This window comes from Humulus lupulus, chromosome 3 (assembly GCF_963169125.1).
Source record: "Humulus lupulus chromosome 3, drHumLupu1.1, whole genome shotgun sequence".
Taxonomy (NCBI): Eukaryota; Viridiplantae; Streptophyta; class Magnoliopsida; order Rosales; family Cannabaceae; genus Humulus; species Humulus lupulus.
In genome coordinates this window covers 3,536,062-3,561,128 of record NC_084795.1, presented here as the reverse complement: position 1 = coordinate 3,561,128, position 25,067 = coordinate 3,536,062, and the positions used below count along the sequence as shown (strand labels likewise).

General features: G+C 32.6%; 4 protein-coding genes, 1 long non-coding RNA gene and 1 pseudogene across 7 annotated transcripts; 2 read left to right on the top strand and 4 right to left on the bottom strand.

Moving 5' to 3' along the window:
* The first annotated feature begins 1,891 nt into the window (after window positions 1-1,891).
* On the top strand, window positions 1,892-6,555 carry LOC133821787 (transcription initiation factor TFIID subunit 7). Of its 3 annotated transcripts, XM_062253933.1 has the most exons (7): window positions 1,892-2,039; window positions 2,419-2,535; window positions 3,299-3,432; window positions 3,516-3,635; window positions 3,832-3,903; window positions 4,031-4,224; window positions 5,853-6,555. In XM_062253933.1, exons 2-6 carry the CDS (start codon window positions 2,421-2,423, stop codon window positions 4,193-4,195), a joined length of 606 nt encoding a protein of 201 aa, XP_062109917.1. In that variant the 5' UTR covers window positions 1,892-2,039; window positions 2,419-2,420; the 3' UTR covers window positions 4,196-4,224; window positions 5,853-6,555. The 3 variants fall into 3 exon arrangements, with proteins under 3 accessions (XP_062109917.1, XP_062109915.1, XP_062109916.1); XM_062253931.1 differs by lacking the exon at window positions 5,853-6,555 and having other exon boundaries at window positions 4,031-4,542; XM_062253932.1 differs by lacking the exon at window positions 5,853-6,555 and having other exon boundaries at window positions 1,957-2,039; window positions 2,403-2,535; window positions 4,031-4,542.
* On the bottom strand, window positions 4,847-6,105 carry LOC133821788 (protein PROLINE CONTENT ALTERNATIVE 22). Its single transcript, XM_062253934.1, has 2 exons — window positions 5,813-6,105; window positions 4,847-5,236 (listed from the first exon to the last, which is right to left on the bottom strand). The coding sequence occupies exons 1-2, from the start codon at window positions 6,103-6,105 to the stop codon at window positions 5,182-5,184; spliced, it is 348 nt and encodes a 115-aa protein (XP_062109918.1). The 3' UTR covers window positions 4,847-5,181.
* A 1,051-nt stretch (window positions 6,556-7,606) lies between the features above and the next one.
* On the bottom strand, window positions 7,607-10,010 carry LOC133821785 (uncharacterized). The gene is made up of 5 exons (XM_062253929.1): window positions 9,873-10,010; window positions 9,523-9,755; window positions 9,227-9,315; window positions 8,422-8,535; window positions 7,607-7,971 (listed from the first exon to the last, which is right to left on the bottom strand). The coding sequence occupies exons 2-5, from the start codon at window positions 9,716-9,718 to the stop codon at window positions 7,744-7,746; spliced, it is 627 nt and encodes a 208-aa protein (XP_062109913.1). The 5' UTR covers window positions 9,719-9,755; window positions 9,873-10,010; the 3' UTR covers window positions 7,607-7,743.
* Window positions 10,011-10,062: 52 nt separating this feature from the next.
* LOC133821786 (uncharacterized) lies at window positions 10,063-12,132 on the top strand. Its single transcript, XM_062253930.1, has 3 exons — window positions 10,063-10,311; window positions 10,883-11,038; window positions 11,603-12,132. Exons 2-3 carry the CDS (start codon window positions 10,888-10,890, stop codon window positions 11,875-11,877), a joined length of 426 nt encoding a protein of 141 aa, XP_062109914.1. The 5' UTR covers window positions 10,063-10,311; window positions 10,883-10,887; the 3' UTR covers window positions 11,878-12,132.
* Window positions 12,133-12,623: 491 nt separating this feature from the next.
* On the bottom strand, window positions 12,624-19,749 carry LOC133821723 (translocase of chloroplast 159, chloroplastic-like; annotated as a pseudogene).
* A 1,548-nt stretch (window positions 19,750-21,297) lies between these two features.
* Window positions 21,298-23,371, bottom strand: LOC133820887 (uncharacterized). The gene is made up of 3 exons (XR_009887213.1): window positions 23,259-23,371; window positions 22,445-22,481; window positions 21,298-21,986 (listed from the first exon to the last, which is right to left on the bottom strand). It is a non-coding gene; the product is annotated as an uncharacterized LOC133820887 (long non-coding RNA).
* Between the last annotated feature and the right edge of the window lie 1,696 nt (window positions 23,372-25,067).

Sequence of the window (25,067 nt, the reverse complement as noted above, 5' to 3'; positions counted from 1 at the left end):
AAAAAGGTTATTTTATACTCCTCCTTCTTTTATATATAGTATTATGATAGAAGATTATTGTAGATAGATTTAGATGTAAAGACATAATATAAAATGATAGGGCAACACTTCGGTTTGGCTTCACCGGTGCAGTCAGGGCATAGTTCGGGCACTTAAATAATTTTTTTTCAATTTCTTTTAATGATCGTATACATTGTTGTTATTTAAGACATCTTGCAAATTTTCAAAAAATTTTGAATAATTTACGGTGCCGAAAACAAGATTGTTGCACTCGTGTGTAAAATTCAACAGTTTGAACATTGTTTTCGGCACTGTAAATTATTTAGAATATTTTGAAAATTTGTAGAATGTCTTAAATAACAATAATGTACACTGTCATAAAAAAAATTATTTAAGTGTCCGACTGTACCGATACAGCCAAAAAATTGGCTGCACCGAATTCTTATCCTAAAATGATATATAGTCGGTACAATAATAGATAGTTGCTTTGTTAGGTTTAATTATATATAATTATATCTTTAATTATGATAAGTTGGAATTTTTTACAAGATATCTAAATATTTTAAGTGTTATTATTAATTATTAGTTGGACCACAAAAGCTACAACTACGTACAGAACTCAAAATAATCTTACTAATGATATGATTGATGATCCAAATTAAGTAGAAAATCTACAACTCATCAAATACTTAAGAAACATAATTAATAATAAGTCCGGAGATTAATCAAACAACAGAGATTATTATTATTATTATTATTATTATCAAAATTTCATAACGCAGAAGCAAAAGCAGCTAATAATATTTTTGTTAATATCTGTTAACTTTAACGAAATATTCTTATATTTAACAATAGAGTGTAAACATGACTGAAACTTAAATAATATTAAATAAATAAATAATTAAACAAATTAAAATAGGGTAATTTTGAGATATGTTGTAATAATAATTATTTAAAAATAATAAAATTATACATTTTATAATTTAAATTAAATTTAATATTATATTAAACATATAATATATAATCGTTTGTTGTAACTGTACAATTAAAAAATTAGAACAAACATAAATTTAAACAAAAATAAATTAATTAATTAAAATATGATATTTTTAAGATATTTTAAATAATAAAATCATATTTATTTAAAAATAATAAAGACATATATATCATTTTTTTATCTTATAAATTTCAGTGATAGTTTGTTTTTTTATCAAGTGATTGAAGTTCTTTTTCTTTATCAAATTCACAAAGGAAATTGCGAGATATATTAGAAACTAAAAATAATTTATGCATATATATTACTATTTACACTATGACTTTTTCTATTATTATTTTATTTATATTATTAAATTTTTTTTAATATTATTGTATTTTACATATATGTCATGTAGTCAGGTAAATATATATTTATGTTAATGTTGTGTTTAGTTATTATATTCGATATATGTAGAGATTATTGATATAAATATTTATATACCAATTTTTATTAAAATTATAAACAATATTTACAAATTTAAAATTAAGCAGACGTGGATTACCCGTTAATTCTACCTGGTATATATATATATATATCTATATATGTGTTGGGTTTTGATTGGGTTTGAATTGTTTTTGATAATGAGATTCTTGGATTATGGGAGAAGGTTGACGATGAGACTGTAAGATGTGAGGATGACATAATTGTGGTCAAAACAAAACCGACCAGCATCGAAATAAGCGACATTAATGATAAAAAACGACAAATATTACTTAAAACGACAACATTCGGGAAACGACAATATTTGCGAGAAACGATGGTACATTTAAAAAACAACAATAGTTGTTAAAACGACAACATTTTTTAAAACGACAAATAATTGACAAGACGAAATAAGAAATAACCGACAATAATTTTTATAAACGACAATAGTTTCTCTTCTTCTTCTTCTTCTTCTTCTTCTTCCTCCATAACTGTTTTGAGTTTTGAGTTTTGAGAAACGATCAGACTGAGGAGTGAGGACCCAACCGAATCTCTCTGCCTTTCTCTCTTTTATTTTCAGGTAAATGCTTTGATCTATACTCTGTAATACTCTACAATTTGTATCTTCTTTTCCACTTTTTGTCACCCCAAATTCTTATGTAGAAATTTTTCTACATTCATTCATTGCAAACTCTAAAATTTGTGTTAGTTGTTGAAATTAAGCACTAAAAAATATTTTTTTTTTAATATTTGGGGATAAGGCTACAATCAGAGGTACCCGCTACTGCCTACTAGTATATGTATATGTATATATTGAAATTGAATCTTACATACCGGAAAAGAAAAGGTCATAAACTCTAACATATATATATAAAAGCTCATACTTGAATTGAATTTCATTTGATGATGGATTCGCCAATTTTCAGATTAATATCGAGTGTAGTGTTTGAATTTTGTAGTTATGGAGGAGCAATTCATTCTTAGGGTTCCACCATCTGTTGCGGAGCGTATTGAACGTCTTTTGAATGAGGATCCCTCTTGTTCTGAGGACAAGTCATTGGATTTGTCTTTTTCTGGTAAGATATTGTGCATCGTAATGCAATAATATAATCTCAATTTTGGGGGTATTAATCATGTAATTTGAGAATCTCAGAATCTTTACGGCGAAACATAGCCTCGTTTGTTTCTTTCCCATTTGTGATACTTTTGAATACATGCTTTTGGTATCTGATAACCATGTCCCCATATATGGTTTTTGAAGTCAAGAGTCCATAATCATTAAATTAGCTAGATTGTTGCTTTTTTTTTTATCTCCCAATCAAGTTGATAACTTTCAGATATCAGAATTACAGTTAGCACCCACTAATGTAATATTTACACAATTTGTATGGCGTAAAACATCCCATTCACTGTTTCTTTTTTGGTACTTTAAATTTGTGAAGTGGAATGGACATTAGTACCTATGTCCATGTAAGATTTGTATTTTGTAATATACTAATATCTCTCTACGTGAATTTAATGTAGTAAAGTAAACATCATACATTTGCTTTTGTTTCTGTCATGCAAAATACTTGGCTAGATTAAGTAAATATATCAGACAGGAGGAATTTGGCAGCTGGGATCTTTATTCATAGAAAATGATAATTTTATTTTGTTAAAAGGCATTATAATTATACAAGAAGGCATTGTTCATGTGTTGTTGTTTCGACATATGTCTGAAAGTCAATGCAGTAGCTTTTGCTATACTTTACTAGATGGATAATAATGAGGATGTCATTGTTTATAGTTTTCCAATTGTTGGCCAAGGGATCCTCTTTGTAAATTTGAATTTCTTTGCAGATGATGGTAGGACTGGCACATTTGTCATTGGAAATGAGAACTTCCCTGCATCTCTATTGGATCTTCCTTGTGTTGTGGAGTCCTACAAAACTTATGACGATAGCGTGTTAATCAAGACAGCAGATGTTGGTCAGGTACAGAGCAGATATTATTATGTAGTCGCAGACATGGTTGTTTCTTTTTTAGGCATCTGTATGAACTATTGAGCTTGTAACAGATGATTATGGTAAGAGAACCAGATGATGCTGCTCCAGACGCAGTGGAGTACAGGCATGGTCTCACCCCTCCTATGAGGGATGCAAGGAAGAGAAGATTTCGAAGGGAGCCAGATCTAAATGTATGATGCGTTGTTGCTTTAATATACATTTCAATATATTGTTCTGGAATATGAGAAGATAATTGCAGTTCGAATGTCACTTTGTAATAATTTTATGATTTATCAAAATTATGGAACTTCTTTAATGCTATACATGCTGACATTTTTATTTTATCTTGGTTTATATCTTTGCTGATTTAATTTTCTTTATTTTCAGCCTGAGCTTGTGCGGCGGGTAGAGGATGACTTGCTCAATATCTCAGCTGGTGGACCCACTGAAACTGTTGATATCCTTTTATTTAATGTATATGCTATTTATGTGAAAGGACTTGCCTTGATACGATGCTTATGTTTTTGTATTGTAATTCATGTTCATATCCTTCTGATTGATTATTCCTTGACAAAGTATTGCACATGTTGAAGTGGCTGAACCAGAGAAAAATGGCGAGGCAAATGCTCGTAATGCTAATAAGAAAACTGCGCCCGCACCCGTAGCACAGCCTGGTGATGTTCCAGATGCTGGGGCAAATGCCGGGGAGCCTGACAGAAGCGATTCTGATGATTCCGACGATTCAGTTTGATACAAAGCCTCATGTTGAAGCCAAACTTTGTATGTAAATTAAGCAAAAACTTCTGATCTGTTGTTTATGGTATCATTACAAGCATATCTTTGAGATCCTTACTGTCAGTTTGATTTTGCACATCTGCCATGTTTTCCAAAAAAGGATGAATTAATAACAGAAAATTTACTGATTATGACACTGCATGGTATAAACAGCTCAAGGCTTCGCTTTCTTTGCTGTGCCAAAATCATGTTTGGTCATTTATTATACCATGGTAGTAGCAGAAGCAGATCACTATAGCTTTAAGTGGCTCATCACGAATTAATATTAATATTTCGTTCCTCACCCACTGGTTTTTTTTTTTTTTTTTTTTTTTTTTAAAAGAAAGTGTATTTGGAACTTTGCTGTTTGCTGGGCATTTAATGATAGTTTCAGATGGATAGTTCGTTTCATAAACCTCATGATTTGATTCTTTTGGGTTGGTTAATCTGAAACGTGCTATTCTTATGATTTAAATAGAGAATTGTGGACTTATTATGATGCTTTTTTGTAGCTCTTAGTTATTGAACCAGACTTTGGAGTTTGCCCTTCACTTAAAATTCCATTGCACTGTTGGTGTAATAATCTAAGAGCTTTGAGAGAATAATTTCTAGAATTGAGAAAGCTACATTGCATCTTTAAATGAAAATATCATCATTCATTCGCTGAGTACTTTACAAAAATTATGCTAATTTCAAATGTCTCAAGATTCATCTCTGGTTATCTTTTGCTCATGGAGTAACACTTGTTCACCATAAAATTGAACAGCATAGGGAAAAAAAAATGAATTGCACACAATTCAGGATTTGTGTTGAGTTTGTAAAGTTAGAAGTGATTGTGCTTTAGAATCCTTGGCAAACAATGGATCTTACACAGCATTTTTTTTCTTCCTCTGGGCTGATATGTGTCGACTGCTCCAGAGCTCTGCTTAACAATGTCATTCTTGTTGGATTTGAAACAAGATATCAAGTAGACTTGTTACTGCAAATATTGCAGCATCTTTCTACAAACCACTCTAACCTGATTTTCAAAAACAAAGAAAGAATTCAAATTTGATGAGCTCCATAAAAGGGAAATGGCAAAAAACAAAAGAAAAGAAAAAGTTGTTAATTTTTAATGGTCAAGGCAGTTGACTGTTGATGCCTACCAGTCTTTTGGAAAATATAGTTGAAAAAAAAAACTCCCTTATATCTATTAGTTCTATGTGTTTGACTTAAAATTAGTTTGACTGATGGATGGGTGCATGCTTTGAGTTGAGAAATTGTCCAGTTGGGTTTGAATGGCTTTTGCATAGACTGATAACTGCATTTTTATGATATGTGATTCTAAAAACAATTTTATTTTCTGTTGTGATTGATTGAATCAGCCTTACTATTCTCTTCTCTTTTGTTGCAAAAACATGAAATTTATGGAATAACATTTGAAGTAACTTAAAGACTATGATATCCATTGCTCTTTCTGACAATTCTCAATGATAATTAGACTGCTTTCTGATCATCACCACAATGAAGTTACTACTACTCTTTAAGACTCTAAAATCCTACATTTGCTACTTAGAATCATTTCAATTCTTTAGTGAGATAGAAATGAGCTTACAGGTCTTTAAGGCATGAGCTTTTGGAATCCAAAATGTCAGGGTCTACAAGATCCAAGGAAAATACTGAAGGCACTCTGGGACTAGGCAGCTTCTTATCTTCCTGCAAAAGGTGAAGAAGCTCAGTGGAGTCGTGGCTCGAAGAAGGCGGTGAGAAAGGTGGCGACAGAGATGGAGACGGCGAGAAGAGGTACTTTTGGTTTCCGGGCCCCACGCTAACGGGAAGTGGAGAGGGAGGTGTTGGAGGAGATGAAGATGGAGAATCAAAACCATCTACTATCCTTTTCTCTTTCATTTTATAAAATCTCAAGAGACTTATTCTGACTTAGTTTGGGTCAAGATTGTTAAGACATGATTTGTTTGGAGGAGAAAGAAGGCTTTCTTTCCCCTGGAGGGAGTTTTACTGGTTTGAAACTTAGGTATAAACCTAACGGTCATTACAAGTCACATTGGATTTGGGCCAACGTTTTCAGCTGCTTATTCCTTGCTTGTGAAACTTTTGATAAAATTAGTTGGTGGGTCAAATTTAAATATTTTACTTGATTGTGAAAGTTTTGATGAAATTCATTTACTAAATTCTTGTAATATTTTATTTGTCTGCCAAATACAGGCTACTAGGAGACATTAATAGTTATACACATGAAAAAAAAAATTATGTTTTTAAGTAGCTGAATGAATTCCCAACAGTGCCACAAGTTCCTTTTTCTATAAGAAATCTTAATGCAAATGGATCTACTTCACTGGATGGAGACTTCTTCAGATGCAAGTTCCCAGAGAAAATGTTCAACTCTTGTTTTGGTGGGAATAATTGGGACAGTGGCCAGGCCAGGTGGGTTTGAACTAAAAACTTGCTTTATAGCAAAGAACAGAGGGAACTTATTGGTAGCGAATATTAGGGTTGAAAATCGGACAGTTTGGATTAAAACCGACTTACCAAACCAATTAAAGAAAAAAATCGACAGTTTTGAACTGCAGTTTGGTCGGTTAAACCAACTAAAACGAAATTCATATTTTTTTTTTAAATTTCCATAATTTTTTAGAAAGTTTTAGTTAAAAAAAAAAAACTAAAAAATTTGGATTGTTGGAATTCATTTTTGTGTTTTTTTAAAACATAAATACATAGATTATAGTTACATTCATAAATTTAAATGTTTGAAAACATAATTAAAAGTCCATAAGCATAATATACATATATTTATAATTTCGGTCAGTTTTGGTGCAAATCGGTCAGTCCACATGAATTTTTCAAACCGACCGAACAGTGACGATTTACACCGTTGGTAATTTTTTAAGTGTTCAATTTAATTAATTTTGGTTTTTTCGGTGTTCGGAAAGGTTTACTCGATTTTTCGGATTTTATGCTTAATACAAACTACTTAATCAAAGTAATATAGAGTTAATACAAACTACTTTAGTAGACCATTATTTACAAGTAGAACATCAAATCAAATCATGTATCATCCACTGCTTTGATACAGACCAACTTCAACCAAAACGATGTCGTTACAAGTCAAGCGTGATAACTTTGCCATTGGTGATGGGAAGGAGAAAGAAAAATTTATTTCATCAGCAGCTATAATAAATGCTATGATATAAGTGTTTGATCAATATTGTTTCTCTCCTAGATTGTAAATCTTCTAAAAATAAAAATGTTTACATTTTTCTTTCATGCCCGTCTCTTTGAATTAAAATTGCCAAGGAAAGTTCTATTTCTTTTCTTTTTTAGACAAGTCGATGATAAACTACATAGAAATGCTTGTCTATGGAGAACAAAAATTGATTACCAGGCACAACCAAACAGGTACAAAATTTTGAATACAAAATGCTATTTAACACATGCACTCGCTCTACGTCAGTGACAATAGCAAGATATAGAATACGATTATGAAACAAAACCTTTCCATGGAAAAGCTTGTAGAAATATGGGTTCAACCTAGTTCCTTTTTCCCCTGCCTCGTTTTGGTCCGACCACTACCCATTCGTCGTCCTCAGCTGCGGTTGTAAGTGATGCTGAGGGCTTTGGCTCATCTACTACCATCATGTCCGCCGAGCAAGAATTTTCTAAGGACTTTGTTGAGCTAACCACCATTTTCGATGAATGATCACCCACACCGACATCCTGTTCTTCATCATCGTCATCACTGTCATCATCCTCACCATCCTACACCAGTTGGACAGCAAATGAAAACATAATTATAAATTGAACCTCAGAATTCAATAAAATTCTTCCAAGGGACACAATGCCTGAATACACAAGTACAAAACAATAGTAGCAAAGTTGTCATAACATGCTAAAGCTGAGAGTGATTAAATTTCTAGTACTGTTTGGAAATTGAATATACATGTGTATTTGTTCTTGTTTAATTGCTTCTCAAGCTTTTAAATGTCAACCATAACCATCGCTAATGAAAATTCTAATGAGTATCAGGATTTATTTAACTGTATGATTATCTTGGGAACATCTTCAGATTAAGCAGCAAAAAATTTATCAAATTAATTGCAATATTCATGAATTAGCTAAATGGTGATTCCAAAACCTCCATGATGCAGCTTAGTGTTCCTAATCTCTTGTGAATTTTTTATAAACCTATACAACTCAAACAAAATTTACCTGTTTCACATGACGAACCGGAACTCTTCGATGATTGGCTTCCCTTAGACCTTCAATGGACTTAAAATTACCATCCAGACACTCTTCATGCATGATCATTAATTTTTCAGCTACCTATGTAGACGAAAACATAAAGTTTAAGTCAAAGGTGAAAACATGACTGCTTAAACTGGCAAATACAAGCAATGGCGAATTTCCCAAAAAGAAAGAGGAATCAACTTCACGAAAAGCTACGGCTTAAGTTTGAGCTAAGAAATCAATAAGAAGGAAATATAGTTCTTACTACCATCTTAGTGAAAATGTTAGAATGTGGAAAGTGGTGTAGAAGTAGAATGATGTGCATAGTAAGAAGTATGGAGTTCATCTCAAAACTAATTAGTAATGAATGGAGTAATTCGTACTCTTATAAATTGTTAAATATAATCACACTTTCCATGTAGGATATTAGTGGCTATTTTTGCTCAATAATCTTGGCTATTTTGGCTCACTATCCCCAAATCTCAATAGGCTCTTTTGACTCTCTTTTTTGACCAGTTTTTAGATTTAGATCGGATACATATTCGTTAGAATTAGAATATGAAAAGTGGTGTAGAAATAGAATGATGTGCATAGTAAAAAGTATGGAGTTACAACTCAAAACCAATTGGTAATAAATAAAGCAACCCATTCTTTTTTATAAATTGACACACACTTTACATGTCTGATATTTTCTATAACAGAAAACAAAAAGGAACTTATACATAAACGGTTGTTGTTAGTTAACTTAATCATGAAAATTTTGTAAGATTCAACAAGTCATACATACCTCCTCAACACTGCCATCGTCAACCTCAGTATTCAGAGATTGCAAACCTTGAACAAGCACCTCTTCTAAATCATCTATGTATAGAGGTTCTGAAAAAGGAACAGACTAAGATAACATCATCAAAATAAAATCGAAATTTTCAATACAAACTAATGTGAATGCATCAATTCTAATTTTCAAAACGTAAAGTAATACTATACAGTTTCCATCGAAATCCCATTTAAAATAAGAGTAGAATGAATCAAAATAAGATGAAAAAAGGGTATTGATTGCCTTCTAAGAGGTAAAAAAAAGACCTTTTCCTTTTCCAGTAGAGTGAGTGAACCAAGAGAAGATATCGGAATGGAGTTGCTGTGCTTTTTGGCGCGATTGACGGCCACCCCACTCGTTCTCGACAGCCAATTGGAGCGCCGACCATCGATACAAAACTATCCCAATACCTTCACTGAATATGGACCCTGACTCTTCCGATAGACTCTTCTCATAATTCATCTCTCGCTTTCTGCGAGTATATTCTACTTGCAAAACCCTAAATTCATCCAAAAGTTACCAAAACAATTCTTTCATTTTCACTATCAGATACATAAATTTCAACCGTAATAAAAGGAAAGCTATAAATAAATTGGAATGAGGCAGAGGATAATACCTGGATGATGGAGTGGAAGAAGCTCCAACAATGGAGTCTGGAGAAGAGTCGTATGGAAAAGAAGTGGTGAATCAGTATCAGAGAAAGAAAAAGGGTTTTAGGGCTTTATCATAAATATTATTAATTTCAAAGGACAAGAATGTCATTTCACACGGGTCGGTTTATAAAGTTGATATTTTTATTAAATGGAATTGGATTTGGTGTTTCAAAATCAGTCGATCTCCGAAGCCTTTTCCGGTGAGGAGTCATCTTTTTGTGGCGAAATCTCTCAGCCGATCTTTGTTGGCAGCCGTATTTCACCGTTGATTCTCGAAATTCCTCTGAGTCGAGCAATACCCAAGAACCTCTTCAATCAAATCAATCCACCGTCCTCCTCGCCTGAGTTATATCCCCAAAAATCGAAGCTTTTCTTCCATAACACAACCAACCTGCTTTGTAGGTAAGTTTAAGAAACTTCACTACTTCAGAGTCTTTAGAATTTGTGCTCCTCCTGATTAACCCTTTTTGGGTACCCAAAGGCTAAACCTAATTTTGCAGATTTCTTGTTCAAGACTAATTAATGTTTCTAATTCATTCGGTTCTGCTTTTATTGCTTAGTATTGGGTTTCAGTTCATTCATTTTGATCTGGGCTTTCTTTCGTGTTGCTTTCTTTTTCTTTTTTATTATCTAATTTACATTTGTTTTGTGCTAGGAGTTTTCAAATTGGGTGTTTATCTTAGTTTTTAGTACTATGCAAATTTTTATTGTGGATTGGTAGTTTGATTTTCATTGGGTGTTAGACCATATACTGTGTACACTGTTTAGTGTTGGTAAAAGTTTGTGATAAATGCACTTAGGGCTGCCTAGTCTCCTCTCATTTGTGGTAGTTCATTATCCAAAAGGCAAAGGTCTAGAGACATTCATGGCTTAAATGAGCTAGGCAAAAAGAAATAACAGTACAGAGCGGTATCTTTGTTTTCTTTCCTTTATTTGGTGATTAACAGTTTTTTATTTTATATCATCCTGCTAGTGAACATGTCAGAATATGATAATGTGGTTGTTGGGAAGCTGAAGCTCAAGGGAAAGGCTCTGGATGTGAAAGCTGGTGGTATGAAGAAAAAGAAGAAACACAAGAAGCTTCTTCAAGAACAGAAGTCTGTAATCACAGAAGATGATCTTTCAGCTGGTAGGTTTGTCTTTTTTTGTTAAGGCTGGCATGACTTTGTTATGCTAATTTTCTTTGGTTTTTCCCTATTTTTCAAGGGTCTAGGCTTGAAATTGATCGCTGAGGTCGTTGAACTGAATTAAAACTTGTTGCCTCCTAGAAATTGGGTGGTTTGGCCTATGCGCTATAGGCATACACTTGTTGGAGCTGTGAGAACAGTTTTTCCTTGCTATCAACTTTCATAATTATTTGCATTTATTTCTTTCTCTCGCACTCGCTCACTTTCCTGTAACTGCAATTATATGTGTTTTTACATCTTCATTTGCACCATTGCATTTGAAGTAAAGGTTCATGTCTAAGTGTGAGTATCAGTTTATGTGTAGAAACCGTTTATTCTTCTATTGCATGCATGTATTTGTGTTTCACTTGGGCATTTTCATTTGCATGACAATTTCCCTTGGTCTGTCTCGGCAAAACTTCTTATAATTTTAACAATGAAATGAATTCAGTAGCAGTCAACATAGTTTTACTTTTATCAATCATAATTTGAGTTTGAATACTATTATATTATTATGAATTATGTAGGTGGTGGAAGTAGAGAATTGACAATCAATCCTGATGAGGATGAAATCAATGATAGCATCAGCAACAGCAAATTGAGTGAAGAGGGAAAGACTGCTACTTATGATCATAATCTGACAGCTGCTGAAAAAAGATACATAGAACAAAGAGAGAGAATAGATAACCATAAATTGGCCAAGACTGCTAACAAATCTCACCGTGATAGGATTCAGGATTTCAATCAGTATCTTGCAAACATGAGTGAGCATTATGACATCCCTAAAGTTGGTCCAGGTTAACTAATCAAGCCAAGCCTATCATTCGTGTCATGTCTTTCTCAACAATGTCTTTGTTTACCAATATTGTTGGGCAGATTATGCAACTTTTATGTATTTCTTCTGTTCTGTTCTGGGACTCAATGATTGTTTTCTGTTCTATTGTGAGATGTTTATGTGGTCTAACCACAGGTGGTGACAAGTTTGATACACAACTACATGTTTAACTGTACTAAAATCTATTCAAACTTGTATAATATACTAGATCATTTTAATGCATAGGATAATTGCACAACAACTCAATCCATGGAAATTGAGTCTATGGCTGAGTAGTAGAATTTGCAATGTCATGGTAGCCACTGGGATCAAATACAGTAATAGATGGAAAAGGCTATAATTATAAGTTACGGTTAACCTTGGCTACTTATGAACTTCATATGCATTCAAAAAACATCTATATTTGTACAAATTTCCAAATTATCCAGAAGATTATTGTGAAAGAGATGTTTAATATAATAATGGATAAGAACAATGGAAAGTCAAAATAAAACGAAAAACTTGGTAACATACACCAGCATCAATTTAGTAGAAACAATTTATGTGCTGAAATTAACTTTTGTAACTTCAAAGACTGGTGCTTGACAAAAATCCCATTTGGTATTTGTGAACTTGGCAGTACAAATATAGAAAAGAAAAAGAGAAAGAAGCCTCAAAAACAGGTTATATGACAGCCCACCAAGATGCCCAACAAAACATTTCAAGGATGTTATACTTTACTACGCTTCCACAGCACAAACTGAAAGGAAAGCTACGAAACTTTATTACATTCCCTCAACTTTTCATCTCATTGCATTTGCTAATATAAAACTTATTTTGGTTATCTAATGGTAGCATCTCAGTTCAATGACAAGCAAAAGCCACAGACTGATTGATAATAATAATAATAAAAATGAGAAGCAAATGATAATAATAAATAAACAAAACACGTAATCTAGTAGAAGGCGTAGTTCTCTGCAGCAGCCCCAGGCCAGATGATCTTATAGATACTCCTGACAACTGGAAGAATGGCAACTAGAGCAATTTGGAGCTGTTCTGAACTGCTTGTTTGAACCGATATCTGACCATTGAACTTGTTGTTCAACCCTGCACGAACGGCCACCTTGTAGTTCCTCCCAAGAGAAAACTGAGACTGCAAATTAGCCCCCAATGCCAAGTCCCCACTCCACTTCACCAAAGACAGACCAAGTGCGGATTGATTCTGGCCAATGGGAAAATCTGCCTCCCTCAGACGCACTTCTAAATTCGCTCCATATGCCGAGTCACTCTGCGATTTGACAATGCCAGTGGTGCCCACCAACACAACTCGCTTCCCAAGTCCAATCTGGTCCTCAATTTTGAATCCAGTGGAAACATTATCACCTAAGAATGTCACAGAAGCTCCAGCAGTTGTCCTGTTCTTTCTGAAACTTTTGAACTTGGTCTCCCCCCGGACGATGTATGCAAGTTGTTTTCCAATGTTTTGAATGTCAAAGCCCGCCATACTGGAACCATTGTCACCATACTTAGCAGCAACTGAGGAATCCAGATGGATGTTAAATTCTTTTTTATCCTTGATAATTTGAACAGCAACAGCCCCTGGAAAACGACTTACAATGGCAAGGTTATGCTCAAGGTAGACACTGTCATAACCGCAATCATGATCCCACCCATGCGTATCCAATACTGACCTTGCCAGGAACTGCGAAGTTGGCTCCAAGAACCGGTACCTGTAAGCTGGATTATCACCATCAAAAGAAGGTGGCAGAGCCATATCAGGTAAGGCAACTGGAACAGCAGCAGGAGTTCCATTTTCAGGGTCATCTTCACCAGCAAAAGCCAACTCTTCAGCACTGACCTTACCACCCCTCTTCTTCATTTCTTTCATCCGTTTCAACTCCTCTCTCCATTGCTTCTTTTGAAGGAGTTTCACCCTATAATCATACTCTTCCATATATGCCTTCTTCTGCTCTTTGCTCAGCTTAGCAATCTGGAAATTCCTGAGAGGCTTGAATGGTGGAAGCTGATCGTACTCATCTTCTTCTTCATTGTCAGAATCGGACAAGTCATCCAAATCAACATCAGAGTCACCATTTTCTCCACCTTGATCAGCTGGCAATTTTGGATGAGCACGAGACTGCAACAACCAGGACAGCAAGTATGGAAGGGGCGTTCAACAGAAAAAAGTCTGGATCCATTTGAACTAGTTATAGTGATATTGCCACCATCTGGGGCAGCACCTGTAGCTGCTTTCAAAAGAGCTGCCAATGCAGCAGAATCAAACATCTCTTTCCCACCTCCTTCATCATCAGTGTCGACTTCTTCATCCGAGTCTGTCACAATCTGACCGTCGATTCTCTGCGAATGGTCATGAGAACTGTCAGCGCCAGAATGAGAACCTACTCCTGAAGCTCGTTCCAACTCTTCCAAGAACTGTTTGGCAGAGCTTCCAAAGACAATATCTTCGGTTTCACCATCAATCTCATCATACTCCTCAGGAAGTTGCTTCTCATCATCTTCATCTTCTACCATTATCTCATGGCTTATAACAGAGCTTGGCTCTTCAATATTACTTCCGGCATTATTTGATAATTTTTCATCCTGCACCTGTTCATCTTTTGTTAAATCAGAGACTCTGTTCACAACAAAAGTTTCAACTGCATCACCTGACAAAACTTCATTATCAGCACCTTTCTTAATCACGAGGCTGTTCTGCTGAACATCAGAATCAGCTTCTAACCCCCCTCCTTCTCTTCCTGATATGTTCTTCGTGTCAACTTCTTCAACACCACCAATAACAGGCTCCACCAAAATATTTGCACTGGATTCAGAATCTGCAGGCATCAACTTCGGACCAACTCCATCACCTGACAGAACTTCTTCATCATTAGCACCTTTCTCAGACACAAGGCTGTTCTTCTGAACATCAGAATCAGCTTCTAGCCCCCCTTCTTCAGTTCCTGATATGTTCTTGGTGTCAACTTCCTCAAGACCACCAATAACAGGCTCCACCAGAACATTTCCATTGGATTCAGATTCTGTAGGCATCAACTTTGGACCAACTCCATCACCTGACAGAACTTTTTCATTATCAGCACCTTTCTCGACCACGGGGCCGCTCTGATGAACTTCAGAATTAGCTTTTAGCCCACCATCTTCTCCTGCTGATACGTGCTTGGTATCAACTTCATCAGGACCACCAGTAACAGACCCCACAACATTTCCATCAGATTCAGAATCTGTAGGCATCAACTTTGTGCCAACAAATTCTGCAGAACCAGGGCCAAGGTTCCCGCCTCCTGGAGGCTCTACACCTCTAATTTCAGCTTCATCAAGTTCTTCTGAAACTCCAACATCGGCTTCTCTTGAAGCTGGGACATTAAGCTGCGCAGCTTTCACCACTGACTCATCTCCGCCAAGACTCACCCCATCTTCTTCGACCAACTTCTCATCATTCTCTTCTAAAATGACAGAGTTATCTTTACCATTCCCACCATCCAAAATTTTACCGTCTTCTACTTCTACCTCCTCACTGGCCCTAAACTCTGACTCCCCACCATCAAAATCCTGACTTTTCTGCACCACCAATCTCTCCTCACCAACACCATCATCGTAATTCAACCCTCCCAACACATTATCCATTTCCCTTTCATTATCATCCCTACTAACACCATTTTCTGTCACCAAGTCCCCATAATACGAGTTGTCAACTGTTCCCGTCTCAACCAAATCCTCCACTTTCTCAGACCTTCCACCGCCACCAGTTTCCAAACCCTCCAAGGAACTCTCAGCCCCAACTTCATCCCAATCCTCACCCAACTCCTGAACCTTTAAAACCCCAACTCTCGAACCACCCAAACCATACTCGACTCCGTCATCATTATCACCATCATCATCGTTATCGTCGTCATCCAATGAAACCTTGGCAATTGGCCTTTCAACATTAAGCATAGTATCAACCCCACTAGAAACAGGCTTGTCTCCATTATCAAAAGGTGAAACAAAAGCGTCTGGAGAATCATCGACGTCGGAATACTGATAAGGAGAATAAGAATAAGAAGAACCTGTTGATAAAGACGAAGAAGGTGGCAGCGTCATGGTGGTGGCGTCAGGCGAAGAAGGCTTCGGGTCCATTGGAGAAAGTCAAGACGGCTACGGAGAATGAAGAGAGAGAGAGAGAGAGAAGGATTTGAGGAGTGAGAGAGCTCGTCTGAAATTCTGATGGAGCTTTGGGTTGGGAAGGAGTGAGACAAGGCTGTGCCTATTGCCTGTGCCGCGCGCGGCTTTGGATTTTAGACTCTCTCGCTCTCTGCCTTTTGTCTCATTTCATATTTTTTTTCTTTTTCTTTATTACATTTTGCACCCTATGTTTAATTGATTAGTTGCTTGGTCCTTACTTTTTTAAAATTTAATTTTTAGACCCCATATATTATCAAAATTTTAAAAATAAGTCCTTAAAAATCAATGATAGTCAATATATTTTTATAGGGACCCTGTATTCTGCAAAAATGACCCATCAAATTATGTATTTTATTAAATGATAATTTAGACCGTATGTTTTATAAAATAGAACAAATTAATATACTCTTGACTATTTTGTTCAAATTATTTTTAAATATGAATAAAATACTTTAACTTTTTTAATTAGTAAATTAATTAAATACATAGAAATTATTATTTTTTAAATAATTAAAAAAACTATTTTAAATAAAAAAAAACATATATATTTTATAAGTAGATAATCAAATTTGAATTAAAAACAATAAAACTAAATTTTAAAAAAAAAATCTAAAAATCAATCGAACTAAAAAAATATTAAAAAAACAATCAATTCATGCTAAACAAAAAAATTAACAGTAAATCCTACACTTAAAATCAATTCATGCTTTTAATTATTAAAATATATTATATATTAATTCAACCAATTCGTCAAAGGAAATTTCGATATTACCAAAATATCTTTTGTTTTTTTTAAATTAAATTAATATATAAAACCAAATAAAAATAAAAATAAAATGTATACTTTTAATTATTAAAATATATTTAAACTAATTGAAAGCTTGAAAAAATGATTTTAATACCAAAAAAAAAAAACAAATAAACCAATTAATTAATTTTTAACATCAAACAATCTAATTAATTAAAACATTAACCATTAAACTTGAAACAAATCAAATTAAATTTAGTTTTTTTTTAAAGCACTCCTTGCTAATCTGGATTTTCGCTGTCAGACTTGGAGGACAAGTTTATAATATTATTTTGGAAGATTTATTATTAATTTATTATCCATTAAGTTATATGTTTTATTTACAATCAAATTAAACCTATTTTATTGCCATATATAAATTGATTTTATTTATGAAAGTCGCTATTTTAAAAAAAAATTGTCAATTCCAAAATTCAAAAATGAAACTTTCCTTACATAAATTAAAAATTAAATAGTTTATTTTTATTGAGAACTCTATAAACAATATTTGTATATCTACTCCAATATTCAGAATTATTGATTTATTTGGATACTATTTTGTATCTTATTTTATTTTTATTTTTATTATTTATTATTTTAGCCCCTAAAAAGTTATATATCTTACCAAATGGTATTCTATACGCGTTAGGATACCATCTGATACTTATATATTGGTATTATATGTAATTATGTACTAATTGATATACAAAATAATTTATTGTTATCGTGTATATTATGTATTTTAAAATCGCGTGATATCATATAATTATATATAGTTAACTATTAAATAATATATTTTACAGTGTGATAACAAAAGTATCTTAACTAGGAGGATCTAAAATTACATGATATCATATTATTATATATAATTAACTACTTAATTAATGGTATAGTTTGTTATGTGATACCAAAAAGCATTTTATATGTTCTACAACACTATAAGTACTAACCCACATTAATTATTTAGATGATTGTTTTTCTTCTACTAATTGGTATCTAACACCCAATATCTTTGTTCATTTTTCTACTATTTTGTATTTAACTTCTTTTTTTTTACTATTTCTACTAATTGGTATTGAACACATAGTATCACTATTCATTTTTCTACTATTTTGTATTGAAATATTTTTTTGCATTTGACATTTTTTTAATTGTTTTTACTAATTGGTATCTAGAAATTGTATCATAGAATAACTCCAGGAAATATCAAAAGCATAGAACACCATAAATATTGTCAACTGTTAATTAGTATTGATACATCTATATGTACTTTTTTATGTTCTACTAAATAGTATCCAAATCATATTATTGAATGAGTTTTTGGTGTTGTACTACATATGGTACCATTTCTACTCTTTTCGTATATTGAAATTTGAATTAATGTAATTTTTAATTGAATATTTTTTACAATTAAAATTTTTTTGAATAAGTTTTTGTTGATCCACTAATTGGTATCTAGTAGGGATGCCAATTTAACATGCGAGATAAGGTCCCTGTGGGGACCCGCCCCTAATGGGGCAGTGGCGGGTAACATGACCCTCGTCCTATTTACATTGTAATTTATATTTTTAATATAAAGATTATTAAAAATATATAATATAATAATTTATATAAATATATATTTATTAATGATATAATTTAATGTTTTTTAATTATTTTATATTAAAAAGGCTGTTCTTCTGAACATCAGAATCAGCTTCTAGCCCCCCTTCTTCAGTTCCTGATATGTTCTTGGTGTCAACTTCCTCAAGACCACCAATAACAGGCTCCACCAGAACATTTCCATTGGATTCAGATTCTGTAGGCATCAACTTTGGACCAACTCCATCACCTGACAGAACTTTTTCATTATCAGCACCTTTCTCGACCACGGGGCCGCTCTGATGAACTTCAGAATTAGCTTTTAGCCCACCATCTTCTCCTGCTGATACGTGCTTGGTATCAACTTCATCAGGACCACCAGTAACAGACCCCACAACATTTCCATCAGATTCAGAATCTGTAGGCATCAACTTTGTGCCAACAAATTCTGCAGAACCAGGGCCAAGGTTCCCGCCTCCTGGAGGCTCTACACCTCTAATTTCAGCTTCATCAAGTTCTTCTGAAACTCCAACATCGGCTTCTCTTGAAGCTGGGACATTAAGCTGCGCAGCTTTCACCACTGACTCATCTCCGCCAAGACTCACCCCATCTTCTTCGACCAACTTCTCATCATTCTCTTCTAAAATGACAGAGTTATCTTTACCATTCCCACCATCCAAAATTTTACCGTCTTCTACTTCTACCTCCTCACTGGCCCTAAACTCTGACTCCCCACCATCAAAATCCTGACTTTTCTGCACCACCAATCTCTCCTCACCAACACCATCATCGTAATTCAACCCTCCCAACACATTATCCATTTCCCTTTCATTATCATCCCTACTAACACCATTTTCTGTCACCAAGTCCCCATAATACGAGTTGTCAACTGTTCCCGTCTCAACCAAATCCTCCACTTTCTCAGACCTTCCACCGCCACCAGTTTCCAAACCCTCCAAGGAACTCTCAGCCCCAACTACATCCCAATCCTCACCCAACTCCTGAACCTTTAAAACCCCAACTCTCGAACCACCCAAACCATACTCGACTCCGTCGTCATTATCACCATCATCATCGTTATCGTCGTCATCCAAGGAAACCTTGGCAATTGGTCTTTCAACATTAAGCATGGTATCAACCCCACTAGAAACAGGCTTGTCTCCATTATCAAAAGGTGAAACAAAAGCGTCTGGAGAATCATCGACGTCGGAATACTGATAAGGAGAATAAGAATAAGAAGAACCTGTTGATAAAGACGAAGAAGGTGGCAGCGTCATGGTGGTGGCGTCAGGCGAAGAAGGCTTCGGGTCCATTGGAGAAAGTCAAGACGGCTACGGAGAATGAAGAGAGAGAGAGAGAGAGAAGGATTTGAGGAGTGAGAGAGCTCGTCTGAAATTCTGATGGAGCTTTGGGTTGGGAAGGAGTGAGACAAGGCTGTGCCTATTGCCTGTGCCGCGCGCGGCTTTGGATTTAGACTCTCTCGCTCTCTCTGCCTTTTGTCTCATTTCATATTTTTTATTTTTCTTTATTACATTTTGCACCCTTTGTTTAATTGATTAGTTGTTTGGTCCTTACTTTTTTTAAAATTTAATTTTTAGACCCCACATTTTATCAAAAATTTAAAAATAAGTCCGTAAAATCAATTATAGATCATATATTTTTTTGGATAAATATTATTTTAGATCCTGTATTTTATAAAAATTACCGATCAGACACTATATTTTGTTAAATAATAATTTAGATCCTGTATTTTACAAAATAGAACAAATTAATAAGCTTGACTCAATTTTGATCAAACTATTTTCAAATATGACCAAAATACCCTCAATTTTTTTAACAAAACACACAATCCAAATTGTCATTTAACAAAACACAGAGTCCGACCGATCGGTAATTTTTGCAAAACACAAAGTCTAAAATGGTATTTATCCTATTTTTTAATATGAACTCGTTTTATAAATTAGTTAATTAAAACTTAAAAATAATTTTAATAAACAAAAAAAAACATTAAATCCTAGACTTAAAATCAATTCATACTTTAATTATTAAAATATATTATAAGTTAATTCAACCAATAATAGTAAAATAATAGGGGAGTTTACACATCTATTCTAATGGGGTAACTTAATTACAATAATGTTTTTGAAAAAAATAATATAACCAAATCTAATAAATTACTATCATATATAACACATATAAAATAATTAAATTAAATATTTCAATTCCCTTAAATCACTCACTATGACAAGCTTCCTAAAATATCTAGTTATTGACTAAATAAAATTCAATTACATTATTTAAATTTAATAAATAATTAATATTTTTTATATAAAATACAACTACTATTTACAACCATTCTTAAAGAAAAATTAATAACAAGTTACCATTATTAGTGATGATGTTTACACATATGAGTAGATACTAATTAGTAGTTAATATATACGTTTAGATACTAATCGATAGTTGATAACTTTGATCGTGTTACTTTTGGTTTATCGAAGTTTTTTCATAATTTAGTTTCTAGCTACAAATTAGTGGATCAACAAAAACTTATTCAAAAAATATAAATTGTAAAAAGTATTCAATTAAAAATTACATTAATTCAAATTTCAATATACCAAAAGGAGTAGAAATGGTACCATATGCAGTACAACATCAAAATCTCATTCAATAATATGATTTGGACACTGTTTAACAAATTTAAACAATAAAAGTATTCAATCAAAAAATATATCAATGAAAATTTAAAAATATTAAAAGAGTAGAAAATATATATATATTTATATATATATATATATATATAACCATTGATACGTTTTGGTACCAATTAATAAAAACAATTAAAAAAAAGTAAAAAAATGTCAAATGCTAAAAAATATTTCAATACAAAATGGTAGAAAAATGAACAAAGATACTATGTGTTCAATACCAATTAGTAGAAATAGTAAAAAAAAAATAGTTCAATACAAAATAGTAGAAAAATGAACAAAGATATTGGGTGTTAGATACCAATTAGTAGAAGAAAACAAATAATTTAAATAATTAATGTGGGTTAGTACTTATAGTGTTGTTGTAACGACCTCCTTTCTTAACATACATATATATAGAGTAAAAACAAATTTTAACCTAAATATGACAATACTGAAATTCTGAATTTACAAAAACTTTATTAAACAATACATAAATAATGTTTATAACCTTAACCACACAATACTCACAACTAGATAAAAACTTTATCTTACATACAAATCTTAATACTTTTATAAATCATTTTCGTGGCGTTACTACACCTTAACGTAGAAATGAAAATGTATCCAACTGATAAATTGAAAAGCTTTATGTAAATTACAAAGTTCATGAAATACTTTTTAAAGCTTTAAGTAAATGATAAAGTTCACAAAATACTTTTAATGAAATATAATAAAACCAAGTTTCTTGTTTATTTATAAAATAGCATAGCAGAACTCCACTCCCTTCAGGTCAGCCCCATATGTACAGTCATGTTGGCCCCACGTATACTCATCAACAGTTTATATTTGGGGTCTCTTACCTACAATACAAAACATTATCTGATGAGCTAAGGCTCAGTAAGTAGAATAACTACCTCATATGCATTAAAATAAACATGCAACATGCTATGTATTCTCTTTCTTTCTTTCACTTTCCTTTCTTTTGGGCCCTAGAGGATGCTGCTGCCGGCATTACATAGGGAATCACATTCCCACCTGAACATAAACATGATAATAGGGAATTTCTCCCTCATAAACATTCATCATATAGGGACGTACATCTCCCTCCTTACATTTTTGGGACTTAGGTCTCCCAAGCAGCACCTCTACTTTAACGTTTTCAATAACTTGTCTGTGAACATTAAGCGTGCTTATGCATAATATAACACTCTTGAAAATAACTTATGCATAAGAACAATATGACAGATTAACATATAAAGCATATAAATGCACATAAGACACATAAAATACTTGTATTGTAGATGAGGATTCTACTTACCTTGCGTCTTGATAAAACAATCGAAATTGTTAGCTTCCTGATAAAAACACAAACTATTAAATTACATAAAATCTACATTATGAAATGTTAGCTTAATATTGTTATTATCCCATTTTTCCTGTTTTAGTGCTTATTTTATGTCCAGGCGTATGGTCATACTATAGTTGTCCATGACAAGGTCCTGATCTAAAAGTCGTGGTCATGGTCATACTGAAAAGTCCAGGTCATAATACTTGTCCATAATAATAGGGAATAAGGTCATAAGAGTCCATAATAATAGTCCAAAGTGTGACCATAGCCTATATAAGTTTAGTATTATAAAGATACATAAAAAAATAGTTTATATTTCAATTTTGGCATTTGTAAAATATGACGACATGGTAAAATAATCCATATATAAATTTTTTTGCATTTTAATGGCATAGTAAAGTAATCTATATAAATTTTGGCATTATAATGGCATGGTAACATAATCCATATATAAATTTGGCATTATAGTAAAATAATCTATATATAAATTTTTGGTATTATAACGGCATAGTAAAATAATCTACATATAACTTTTGGCATTATAACGTCATAGTAAAATAATCTATATATAAATTTTGGCATTATAACGGCATAGTAAAATAATCTATATATAAAATTTGGCATTATAACGGCATAGTAAATTAATCTATATATAAATTTTTGCATTATAACGGCATCGTAAAATAATCTATATATAACTTTTGGCATTATAACGGCATAGTAAAATAATCTATATATATATAATAACTAAATAACTGAAAATAAAGGCTCGGGAAGAGCTTACCTAAAAGGTTTTCGTAGGCTAGCGTTATGGACAGAACTTCGCCTAGATCTCCGAGGTTTAGAACTTTAGAAGGATGTTAAGAAGATTTTTGGGTATAGTAAGAGAAAGGAAAATGAGGTCTTTGTGATTTCAAGATGAGTTTTGGAAGGGCTATTTATAGGAAAAACTTGGGATACTATTCTAATAAAATATTAAAAATAATAAGCATAGTGGAATAATAACATATTCAAAATATCAAGCATAGTAATTTGCTTAAGTCATCAATGTGTCACTACTGCATCAACATGTGGAACCCATGGGGTGGACCCCGCTGTGGGACCCATGTGGACCCTACTGTGGGACCCTTGCGGACCCCACTGTGGGACCCACTATGAATAGTACCCGGTGAATAGTAAAAAAATAAAAATTTCTCAATCTTCTTATATTACTTAGTCCAGCATTTTTGACTCACAAACTTTTCTGAAAAAGTTTCTCTAACACCCATAAATTAATTATTCCCACCTGTTGGTTACTTCAACAACTTAGAATTGTTAAAATCCCATAATAGAAAACAACTACACCCCCAACGGTCATGAACACTATTCACCAACGGTCATAAACGGCTAGTTTTTGTCCTATAAATACTTGTTCCTTCAACCATTTATTTGCACAACTTCTTCACCTCTTAACCTTCTATAAAAATTCATCATCAAAACATGAATTTCTCTTTATTTTTCATAACTTTAGTGATTGTTTGCTTGTATTTAGCATCATTCTATGGGTGTTATACTAATGAAATGCCCATGAATGTTATAGTTGCATATTCATTAGTTATTCTTCCACTTTACTTAATAGCTCTAACATTCGGTTAGCATTGTAATGCACTTAAAAGTATGAATAAAAACATCTTCTCTTATCTTTCATAATTGTTATAATTTGTAAAAAGAAAATGGGAGTTACAATTGTAGAACATATAAAATGCTTTTTGGTATCACATAACAAACTATACCATTAATTTAGTAGTTAATTATATGTAATAATATGATATCATGTAATTTTAGATTGTCCTAGCTAAGATACTTTTGCTATCACATTGTAAAATTTATCATTTAATAGTTAACTATATATAATTATATGATATCACGCGATTTTAAATATATATAATATACACAATAACAATAAATTATTTTGGATATCAATTAGTACATAATTACATATAATACCAATATATAAATATCAGATAGTATGCTAATTAGCTCGTATAGAATATTAAGAATAAGTGATAAAATATGGTTGCACACATTATTAGATAAAATATTAAATAGTAATATGTATTATAAGATAATACTAAATTATATAGTATATTATATAATATCATATTTATTAATTATGTAGTGGTATACTATTATCAAAAGTGAGTGGACAAGTAGAACAACAATAATTTTCAAGGAATTAATATTTTGATACCATTTGGTAGGATATATAACTTTTTAGGGACTAAAATAATAAATGATAAAAATATTAAAAAAAATAAGATACAAAATAGTATCCAAATAAATCAATAATTTTGAATATTGGAGTAGATATACAAATCTTGTTTATGGAGTTCTCAATAAAAATAAACTATTTAATTTTTAATTTATGTAAAAAAAAGTTTCCTTTTTGAATTATGGAATTGACCATTTTTTTTTTAAATAGTGACTTTCATAAATAAAATCAATTTATATATGGCAATAAAATAAATTTAAATTGATTGTAAGTAAAACATAATAGGTATAACTAATTAGAGAATAAATTAATAATAAATCCTCCAAAATAATATTATAAACT

Excerpts from the sequence above, each read along its gene's own strand:
- LOC133821785 (XM_062253929.1), bottom strand. The coding sequence starts at position 9,718 with ATGAATTATGAGAAGAGTCTATCGGAAGAGTCAGGGTCCATATTCAGT. Across the intron at positions 9,316-9,522 it reads CTCTACTGGAAAAGGAAAAG|AACCTCTATACATAGATGAT; the intron begins GTCTTTTTTTTA and ends TTCCTTTTTCAG. Across the intron at positions 7,972-8,421 it reads CGGTTCGTCATGTGAAACAG|GATGGTGAGGATGATGACAG; the intron begins GTAAATTTTGTT and ends CAACTGGTGTAG.
- LOC133821788 (XM_062253934.1), bottom strand. The coding sequence starts at position 6,105 with ATGAAAGAGAAAAGGATAGTAGATGGTTTTGATTCTCCATCTTCATCT. Across the intron at positions 5,237-5,812 it reads AGCTCATGCCTTAAAGACCT|GTTAGAGTGGTTTGTAGAAA; the intron begins GTAAGCTCATTT and ends TTTGAAAATCAG.
- LOC133821786 (XM_062253930.1), top strand. The coding sequence starts at position 10,888 with ATGTCAGAATATGATAATGTGGTTGTTGGGAAGCTGAAGCTCAAGGGA. Across the intron at positions 11,039-11,602 it reads AGAAGATGATCTTTCAGCTG|GTGGTGGAAGTAGAGAATTG; the intron begins GTAGGTTTGTCT and ends TGAATTATGTAG.
- LOC133821787 (XM_062253933.1), top strand. The coding sequence starts at position 2,421 with ATGGAGGAGCAATTCATTCTTAGGGTTCCACCATCTGTTGCGGAGCGT. Across the intron at positions 2,536-3,298 it reads ATTGGATTTGTCTTTTTCTG|ATGATGGTAGGACTGGCACA; the intron begins GTAAGATATTGT and ends ATTTCTTTGCAG. Across the intron at positions 3,433-3,515 it reads AGACAGCAGATGTTGGTCAG|ATGATTATGGTAAGAGAACC; the intron begins GTACAGAGCAGA and ends AGCTTGTAACAG.